The sequence below is a fragment of the Priapulus caudatus genome, unplaced genomic scaffold (assembly GCF_000485595.1).
Source record: "Priapulus caudatus unplaced genomic scaffold, Priapulus_caudatus-5.0.1 Scaffold465, whole genome shotgun sequence".
Lineage (NCBI taxonomy): Eukaryota > Metazoa > Priapulida > Priapulimorpha > Priapulimorphida > Priapulidae > Priapulus > Priapulus caudatus.
The window spans coordinates 101,410-112,076 of record NW_014577526.1 but is presented as its reverse complement, the minus strand read 5'-3'; the positions used below and the strand labels follow the sequence as shown (position 1 = coordinate 112,076).

General features: G+C 45.4%; 1 protein-coding gene across 2 annotated transcripts in view; it reads right to left on the bottom strand.

Moving 5' to 3' along the window:
- Positions 1 to 1,448: 1,448 nt before the first annotated feature.
- Positions 1,449 to 10,667, bottom strand: part of LOC106810708 (golgin subfamily A member 2-like) — a 25,502-nt gene continuing 16,283 nt past the window's right edge. For both annotated transcript variants that reach the window (XM_014814142.1, XM_014814143.1), the window contains 13 exons: positions 10,493 to 10,579; positions 9,736 to 9,931; positions 8,513 to 8,634; positions 8,004 to 8,132; positions 7,048 to 7,137; positions 6,630 to 6,743; positions 6,271 to 6,420; positions 5,769 to 5,876; positions 5,204 to 5,413; positions 4,321 to 4,423; positions 3,999 to 4,105; positions 3,404 to 3,557; positions 1,449 to 3,225 (listed from right to left, as the gene is read on the bottom strand). In XM_014814142.1, the coding sequence (XP_014669628.1) occupies positions 2,969 to 3,225; positions 3,404 to 3,557; positions 3,999 to 4,105; positions 4,321 to 4,423; positions 5,204 to 5,413; positions 5,769 to 5,876; positions 6,271 to 6,420; positions 6,630 to 6,743; positions 7,048 to 7,137; positions 8,004 to 8,132; positions 8,513 to 8,634; positions 9,736 to 9,931; positions 10,493 to 10,579 (1,827 nt within the window). In that variant the 3' untranslated portion in view covers positions 1,449 to 2,968. The remainder of the gene's footprint in view (positions 3,226 to 3,403; positions 3,558 to 3,998; positions 4,106 to 4,320; positions 4,424 to 5,203; positions 5,414 to 5,768; positions 5,877 to 6,270; positions 6,421 to 6,629; positions 6,744 to 7,047; positions 7,138 to 8,003; positions 8,133 to 8,512; positions 8,635 to 9,735; positions 9,932 to 10,492; positions 10,580 to 10,667) is intronic.

The following is a 10,667-nucleotide window of genomic DNA, read 5'->3' as shown; positions in this document are numbered from 1 at the left end:
ATCAGCAAACACACACACATATATATATATATATATATATATATATATATATATATATAGGTATATATATTATGCAGTAATTATTACCAATTAGTTCATATAATCGGCTCATAATGCGCCCCTGTAAGTTAAGATTCAACTCTGTAGATAAGCCGAGTGTTTGTAACCAGCCATACCTAGTGGACCCTTCATGATCTTTTGCTGTAGTAGGGCAGTTTATGATTTAAGTTTATGACCATTGCTGTTCAGAGGGAAGTTGTTAAAAGAAAAGTTGTACCAGACCTGCCAAGGAACGTTCGACATCAGAAAAGCTCGCGCACGCTTTCTTTCTTTTACATTTTGTGTCATGCATTTACGTTTTACTTTTAGTTGCGACTTGCTCACATATTCAACAGATTTTTGTACACACTTAAAACTACCTTTTGAAAAATTAGAAATCGCAATAAAAATAAAATTAACGCAAACATTTAACAACGGTATTGACGATAAAGAAAAGAATGAATTATGTATATAAATAGAACTAAGAAATTAAAAATAATGTATTTCCATTTAGACGTCTACGTTATACGGCAAAGTTAACTTATTTTGCTAGAAGAACATTAATTTATTTAATGTCAAATTTATAACAGGTCGCTATTTGAACAAACGGAAAGTAATATATAATTATCTTATTATTACTATTTATACTTATATTTATAATATGGCTTACCTAAAACAATTCCTTTCCTTCTAATTAGAGCAATATATGAAGTATAGTGAATTTACTCGATTTGTTGCCTGTGACATAATAGCAACTTCATGCGTTCATTAATATTTACTAGATTCTAGTACACATTTTAATATAAAGCATAAATCAGCTCATATTATAGCACAGACATTAACTAATCAAGTGTGATCCCAACTTTTACGCATATTGTGTAAAAATATATTAATTAAATCATCGCTGCCTATACATGAGTTTTGATTACAAACGTCCGTACCGGCAAATAATATATCTATATATACACCTCATAATAATATTATACGTCCCAGAAACGCGCTTTACAAAATATCACGGAAACCTTATAATTGGGTAGCGACCGCCACCGCGCACTGGAGGCAATACGCACGCACTTAAATTCTTTAAAACCAACCATCGAACAGTGCATTCACAGAGCGAACGAGACGGAAGGACAGACCAGAAGAGTCGCTAAACAATAAGGCGACGACGACAACGATGACGATGACGATGACGATGACGTCAGTACAGTCACCCACGGTCATGACCATGCAAGTCGTTCGTTGCACTGATCATGAACCAATCTGTCTGTACCACTGAACTATAACAATTTGTTATATAGTAGTATACTGTAGTTCAGTGGGGCTAACGCTCCATTAGGAGTGTTCCCAACTTTGATATCATTAATGATTAATGAACCACAAACTAATATATGACCATGACCATATATATATATATATATGTTATTATGACCATTAATGACATTAAAGTTGGGAACACTCCTAATGGAGTATCACCGTTCAGTGGCCTGTACTCGGCACGACACGACAACCGGTTGACATCAGCGGTGGGCTGAACATCTTTATAGTACACGCACGTTCTGAGCTCGAACCTAGTCACCACGTACACGTTCACCAACGCTGACCACCACTCCTCGTATATACATACGCGTCCTTATCACACGCACGCACGTACACGCAGCATGTACACGCACGCACGCACGCACGCACGCACGTACACTCACGCACGTGCACGCACGTACACGCGCCCACGCAGACGGACTCATATGGACAAGTAATGTATTGCTCCTTCCCTTGTATACACATATTGCCATAGCTAACCTATAAGCAAGCTGCTGTCTAGTGGGTCATAAAGACACCGGTGACAAAATGCTGCGACACACACAAACAAATGTGTATCGCATGCACCACAGCTGACTGCTACACATACCCACGAGAGAACAGCCACCTGTTATACCGTGCCCTACCTCTGTCATAACTATTGTGCATAGTGCATATACTGCAGAGATGTAACAAGTACTCGTGTCTACAACTTGAACCAAAAATATACACATTATACGGTCTCGTTCATTTTAAATAACTTAACAACTAGCTGGAGGGAAAATAACAACAATAAACAAGAGTCACGCGCGACAAAAGAAAAAAATGCAATTCTTGCAGTCTTGGACGAGCGACTGACATTAACTTGATATTGAACTAACTGATAAAAACCACATCTAAATCAAACCGACCCAAAATACATTACAAGCAATATATTTTTCTTTCAAGATGATGATGAAAGGTTAAATCACCCATCTTAAAATTGTTCTTAAAGTTATGCAACCTAGAAAAACCCAATTAAATATTATGATGGGGGAAAATAATTTGTCAAAACGCAGGGTTAAAAATGAACTCTTGTCACGCAGCAACTTCTTGCTGCAAGAAGAAAAAAGGCAGGCAGCAAATTTACTATCCAGGCAGAATCCTTCGTGCTTTTACTATGGTCCGATACGAATTTCTTGGCAGCAAGTATTTGCTACCGACGTTGAGAGCAGGCAGCAAAACTGCTGCTTGCTGACCTTAATTTCAAACCCCCGAGAATGCCTTGTAAATTGCGGATAAGTATTGTGAGTTTACGCTCCGGTGAATATTCCCATTTTTTTCTATCTTCCTGAAATCGATGGCTGCTAGCTAATATGGTGACAACTCTTATTCAATGACAATCTTTCTTGAACAGTCTGATATCAGCAGTCATAACAAGTATGATTAAATAATGGTTTAGTGTTACTACAAATGCATTATTAATTACTAGCCAATCAAGGTGGTGTCATGCGCTACTCATATCGACCAACCTGTCACAACATTCAAAGTGTTAGTTTACGAAGCTCTTTGAGAACACCATTTAATCTATATTATCACCAATCAGCAAACACACACACATATATATATATATATGTTGTCATTTACTATGCTACACTACAAGCAATCGGCCTATACAACATTTGCATGGCACAAGTGTCATATCACCGACTTCTAGCTCAGCAGCAAGGTTTGGTCCGCCCATCTGTGACAGCAGCTGAATGATCTGCATCGCAGTGCGATCGTCTCTCGACAAGTGAACGTTCACTTGTTTCTGCGTCTCCTGCTCCTTCTGGTGGTCGTCGGGAACGTCGGATTCCCCGCGCGACTCAGTTTCCTCCGTATCGGACACGTCGATATCTGGCCAGTCTGGAAACAACGGAACGTCTCAAGCGATAATCGACATTTGCGGTAAACTGTGATTCATGGTTGCATCTCATGTACATTAAAATTACTGGTAGTATACTGCTAGCATCGTCACATCTCTTTCATCCGCTCGGTCGACCGACACAAACAGACGACGTCGCCACATGACGCCACGACTAACCGTTTATCTGGGAATCGTCCAGGTCTCCCGCGAAGGTCGTTGGGTTCGTAGCATCGTTGAGTATCTGCTGCACTTTCTCGCTGGTCGCACCCGGAAGCAAGCGTCTCTCTCCCAGCAGTTGCACGACGAGCGCCTGTAACTGCCCCAACTTTTCCTGCAAGCATACGCACGATGAACGCAGTGTGGCACAGCGAGCGATGCTTGTGCAGCTACTTGTGCCTTCGCCAGCTTCCTGTAGGCATGCTCACGCATCAACCCATCACCACACCTGTCTGCCTACCTGTATATCCAATTACTAGCCTGCATGTCTGAATGAATGCTGTGACAGATCGTGCATGAAGGGTTTTCTAAAGTGTCAACTATTCCACTTTCCAGCCTGTGTGGTTATGCAATTTTCAGACCTTCGTGGTCATTTACTCGCTAACGCTACTGATTATTGACTTTCCAATTTTCTTGATGACTCCCTTGATACCCACTTCCTCGCTAATTCACATACTAGCTTGCTAGACACATGCAGATTCCAGCCTCCATGTCGGAGTAGCTTGCACCACTACAAGTGAGCTGACACATGAACGCACAGCATTGGGCGACTTGCCTGAGTTAACGTTTTCTCCTGGGCCAGCAGAGCTAACAGCTCGTCCTTCCGCCTGGCTCTGTCCTTCATCTTCTCGCGTTGGGCGTGATACAGCGAAATGTACTCTCCTGCAACACAAGTCCACAGTATGTATATTGACTCCATCAGGGAGCCCAAACGCTATCATGTTACTACCGAATCAAGTAAGCTTCCTGCTGTAAAAAAACATGGTAAGGCAGATTCTAATCTTATAAAATTTGGACAAGAGTACGTCTATAGTTTATACTAGCAGGTGGTGTCGGCATACCTATATAGCATCAGCTAATAGTAGATGTGGGCATACCTATAGTATCAGTCTCTCCCTGCAGCTGCATGATTAGATGCTCCATCTGCTGGTTTCGATCCTGCATGTCAGCATTCTCCTGCATAGCCCTGATGAATCGTTCCTATAGAGAGGCAGAGCACCCTAGGTTAACACCGATGCACACAGTCTGCGTACATCCACACATTCTGACCATCATTATGAGGAAATGAGAGGTGAAAGTGAAATGGTATCAAATGCAGCAACACCAATGAATTATGAAACGTTTTTGCACTGCCTACAAACACCAAAGCTTACACATAGAATTTTTATTCAATCAGATAACATTTGATAGCTTGGGCTGTTTAGGACTGCCTTTCTGTCGTTTACTCCTCTCTCTTTCTCCCCCCAGTGCCTGTCTCTGCCCTCCCCCCCCTCTCTCTCTCTCTTTTTCTCTCTTTCACCTCTCTTTGCTTTTCTCCTCTCTCAACCCTCAGCCCCTAGCATTTCTCTCTCTCCTCCCTCTCTTTCCATCACTCCTCTCTCTCCCCTAGCATCTCTCTCTTTCTCGCCCCTTTCTGCCTCGCTCCTCCTTCCCCTTCTCCCTCTCTCTCCCCTCTCTGCCTCTCTCCTCCTTCACCTTCTCCCTCTCTCTCCCCTCTCTGCCTCTCTCTTCCTTCACCTTCTCCCTCTCTCTCTCCCCTCTCTGCCTCTCCCCTCCTTCACCTTCTTCCTCTCTCTCTGCCACTTCTCCCTCTCTCTCTCTCCCCTCTCTGCCTCTCTCTTCCTTCCCCTTCTCCCTCTCTCTCTCCCCTCTCTGCCACTTCTCCCTCTCTCTCTCTCCCCTCTCTGCCTCTCTCCTCCTTCACCATCTCCCTCTCTCTCTCCCCTCTCTGCCACTTCTCCCTCTCTCTCTCCCTCTGACCTGCAGCTTCTCCATCGACGTGCGCAGCGTCGTGTAGTCCTCCTGCGAGACGAGGTTGCCGTCGCGCGGCGACACGGCGGGAATCTCGCGTCGCAGGCCGCTCAGCTCTCCCTGCAGCTGCGAGTGTTCCTCTCCCTGCTCGCGCAGCCTCAGCGTCAGCTCATCTCGCTCCAGCTGCAGCTGCTGCAGCGCCACTGACAGATCGCTCATCTGATGACGAAACGGAAAAGTGGAAAATTATTTTTCCCCATCTGACAACAAACCTGTAACCTGTACGTATGTACATGATGACGAGGCGGGAAAACCAAACGCGTCAAGTATCGTGAGCGCCACCTTCTGCCGTTTGCACGCGATTCTCTCGGCGTTACGGCGGTGGGAAAGACTCGAGAATGTTAACATGCTACGAGATTGAAATCACATCCAGTGAATTATACGCATGAGGGCAAGAATGTCGTCGGTTTTCACGCAGATGCAATATCTTTTATTGCATGATTTAATAATTTAGTATCTTGCTATTCTTATAAGTGGTGTCAGATGATGAGTGAACGTGGATGCTAGCCATTACCATTGCATCTTTCTTGGCTTCTTCCTGTGGCATTACTAGCCGCTCGTCCTGCAAAGCCAACTGCTGCAGCAGCTCCATCTTCTGGTTGGTCAAGGCATTAATAGTATCCTAAAAAGCCAAATGATAATTTCTCTGAGCTCAGAAGTCAACAACTCGGCCCATCAAGGATATGCAATAGTAACATTGACAGTATCCATAGACCAGCAACTAAAGTGAAGCGTTTGGTTGATAATACGAACTAATAAAAGTTTAATCACATTTTAATTAATTAGCTATTAAAAATAAACAGCACATGGCATCCTTAAACATGCACACCAGTGAAAATATGCTTAGACTAAAAGAAAATTAACCTGCTTCTATTCATTAATTGCCTATTTCTAGCTCGTGAGAGACACAGCTGTATTTCTTATTTAAAACATGGAACAATGTGTTTTTTTTTTTAGAAATAAGTTGCCATCATATTTTTTAACGTGGAGCGATGCTTTGGTGTTTTTTGCCTCACCTGTGCACTGCTCAGCTCACGCTGTAAGGTCTCCACTAGCTGGCTCTGCGCCTCGTAGTGACGTAGTCTGTCCGATATCTGATCCTGCGTGTACATATCCTTGCTTTGCTCGACGTAAAACGATTCGAGCTGCCTCTCCCTCTTTGTTAGCTAAAACAGAACATTAGAAATGCATGCACTGGAATACAGAATCCCTAAACCACAGGGTTGGGGTAGGGAATCAACATATTTTCTTGTGTGCATTATGTTCACCGGCGGGTTGGAAGCGAGAAGGTTCTGGTCACATCATTACATTTCCACGTGAAATGGCTGCAATATTTCGAAAACTGCGAACCTCGCCTAACAGTGGATATGCTCACCTGCAGCCTGACCTCGCCCAGTTCCTCTTCCTGCTGGGTCAAACGATGTGCCAGCTCCTTGGAGATGTGACCTTCAGAGTCGAGCTTCGTTGTGAGCTCCATGTTGTCATTACTCTGCAACGAAACAGAACGTAGAGTGAAGCAAACGATCGACATCTGAATCGCTCGCCACTGATCAGTAATATAAACACGATATATCGGTAATATGTAAACCACATATGCAAAGGGATGGAGACACTTGCAACTCGCACTTGTCATTGTCACTGTGGCAACGAATTATCACTGTTTCAATAATAATTATTAAATTATAGAAAATTAAATATTATTAAATTAAATTAAAATATTAAATGATTAAATGATAACATTAATAATACAACAGTTATATTCGTTGGAGACAATCTCAGTGACCAGCACTCACCATTTTCACAAATTGTTCCTGTAGTTCAAGAAGCTGTGTCTTCAGCTGCTTATTCTGTGCCAATGCTCGACTAATTGTGACCTTGTCGCTCTGGAAACGAGGATGCAAATTCATCGTAATCACGCCACACTATCTCAAAAGAAATTCCGTTATCCGTCGGAGATTTCCGGACCGTTTTGCATAATATCAAAGCAAAAACCGCAAGACTGCCGTTACAAGTACGAAAAATCTAATAAACACCTGGCACAGACGCACGCACGCACGCACACATGCATGCACGCACAGATGCACGCACACACGCACGGCGCGCGCACGCATGCATGCACACACGCATGGCATGGCACACATGTAACCTCTGCACGTAAAGGGTACGAAAGCGGCAATGCTCATAAAACACACATTTTTGCAAACAGCGCCAGCCGTCAGTTTCCACTCGCTGTGTTCTCACTAGGGCGGCAGCGATATACAGGAATGAGAATGAAGAATTTCAATTTTAGACAAAATCACGGTGTAGGGTAGAGGGAAGAAGCCAACTATTCACATATTTCACATACACTTACCCCCCCCCCCATAAACTTTTCTCATCGAATTTAGATGTTTCACAAAATCGACCCCAAGGACTGTCAAATTCCGAGAAATTTCTCAAATCCGAGGAAAATTCTCATCCCTGGATATACACGCCCGTAGAGGGCGGCGGTGATACACACGCCTGTAGAGGGCGCCAGCGATAAACACGCCTGTAGAGGGCGCCGGCGATACACACGCCTGTAGAGGGCGCCAGCAATACACACGCCTGCAGAGGGCGCCGGCAATATACACGCCCATAGAGGGCGCCAGCGATAAACACGCCTGTAGAGGGCGCCGGCAATACACACGCCCGTAGAGGGCAGCGATACACACGCCCATAGAGGGCGCCGGCTATACACACGCCCGTAGAGGGCGCCGGCTATACACACCTGCACGGCTTCGAGGAGCTTGCGCTTCGTCTCGGTGTCCTGGTCGTAGCGTTCGAGCTGCATCTCCGCACTCTGCAGCTTCTCGTGCCGCTGCTCCAGCATGCGGCTCAGCTGCGCGTTGTCGTGAACCTGCCAGAGATCAGCGACGAGTCAAACGCTGCACGCAGCGGCGCGACGTCAGAGCGTCTACAGGCCTCCAACAGGCACACACATACACACATACACGCACTCATGCACGCACACAACACACGCACGCATGCACGCACACAACACACGCACGCATGCACGCACACAACGCACGCACGCACACACACAAACATTCACACGTGCACAAACAGACAGGCAGGCACGTACGCACGCACGCACACGCACACGCACAGCATTCCCTCGACAAAAAATTCATTCTATACCATATAGTTTTTGACATGGAGCTCTAATCATCGCATTGTAGATGCACGTTTGTTTGCAAATACTAGGGCTAGGGGGCGCTGTGCGAGCAGGTAACACACCTGAGATTGGTATTGACGAGAGGTGCTGTCCAGTTCTGCCGTGAGTCGTTGCACCTCATCTTGAAGCTCTGCGAACTCTGCCCCCACCACCCGACTCTCTGTTGAATACTGCTCCTTATTTGCTATAATCATAAGGGTTAGGGTTAGGGTTAAACAATACCATAACGATACCATAAGGGATCGTTCACAATTATCAACATTTTCACAAGTGTACAAAGAGTACACTTTTTCGGGACCCCTCCTTCCCCCCTAAAAGTGTACGAAGAAAAATGTTGATTTTTCTTACACTATTCTACAGAGATACATGTATATGAATTACATGCAAACCCTGGAACAATTGATCCAGGTCTCCAGCGCGGCTAGAACTATTGCCTGCCATCGTGCTGGTTGTTTACACTGCACTCGGCTGCTAGCTAGCTAGCTCGGTTCGTTCGTTCAGCAGGCCCGTGCGGGGCGCGGGCAGGCCGGGGCTCGGCGCGTCGCGGCGTGAGGATGCGCGCGATGCCGGCTGGGGTGCGCGGCGTGGGAAATGGATCAACATTTTTCGGAAATGCTGAAAGCGTACGGCGGGCATTGACCCCCTCCCCCTCCCTAGCGTACGGTTTGTATGCCTGTGAAAATGTTGATAATTGTAAACGACTCCAAACCGAACATCTATGGTAAGAAAGTTATCAACTACGTAACCTTGTCAAAGTGATCTGAGAAGCACCTGGGCATAGAAACGAGCACGAAATGATGGACCAAAAGCTAGGTGGAGAATGTGATTCTGATTAAGGTATAAGTGTGACAAGGCACGTAACAATTTTTCCCAATATGATGTTACTACACTAATACTTAGACTATTGGTAGTACTTAGACTCGTAACACTATACGAATAATATTCACGATGTAGCAGTCTTCAATCTTGGTCTCTCTCTTTGTCGTACTCTGCTTCTGCCTCTCGCCCTCTCTTTCTCGTCTTTCTTGCTAACACACACACGTGCACACGCACAGACATGCACACATGCACACAAACACACACACGCGCACGCAAACACACACACACACACACACACACACGCACGCACGCACGCACGCACGCACGCAAACACGCACGTACGCACGCACGCACGCACGCAAACACACACACACACGCATGCACCCGCTAACATACACATTCACCGCATGCACGCACACATGCATGCTTCACACATTCACACGCACGCACGCACGCACACACGCACCTAGCTGCGTCCTGAGCTCCTCCACTTGTCCAACGAGGTCCTCCTTCCAGCTGCAGAACTGGTCGCGCTCCTCGGTGACACTGCTCAGCCTCAGCTTCACCTCGTGCAGCTGCCGATTCAGCTGCTCCGTATACTTCTGGTACTGATCCGACAACTGCTCTCTCTCGTCCGTCACCCGCTGCAATGACTCCTGCACCTGCGAAACCAGTGCGGGATCAACAGCGTGTAAAACATCTACTTAACAATATATATAATTATATGTAATCAGGAGCTAATAATGACTAATTTGTCATTATTAGCTCCTGATGTAATATATATATATATCTATCTTATTATAGTTAACAACTATTAGAGCAATACTGCCGCGCCGCGCACGCGTAATACCGGCTCGTCGGCAGCCGAAATGAGACGGAAACAATGAAAGCTCTCAGGTTTTCTTTTGCGTCAAACTCGAGTTAAAACAGGGCACGAAAAAAGTTTTGATGTGGGTACAAATAATCCTTCATCCGTTTTGAGCAATCAGAGTAGTTACTTGAATTTGCAATCATGTTGTGAAATTTTACGTGGTGGGTCCCCGGGGGGTACACCACACGCTCCTATGTCATGTATTCTATCGTAACTGCCTGTCACAAGCAGAGCCGTGCCAGGTCCTGTGTGCTGCAGTGGCTAGGTCGAGTGTAGTATAGTAACCCTCGAAGAACAAGAACAACCAGAACGCTTCTATGCGAGTTACAGCGTATAGCTGACAGCACATTACCTGCATCACCTTCTTCGCCAACTCTTGTCTTTCTCGTTCCATGTCCTCCAGTTGTTGCCTTGCATCGTGTTCATTCTGGCTGGACACCTATAACCACGCACACACACAGAATTACACATGTACAAATAGAAATCATTTAGGAGGTCACACCAGCACACAGAATTACACATGTACA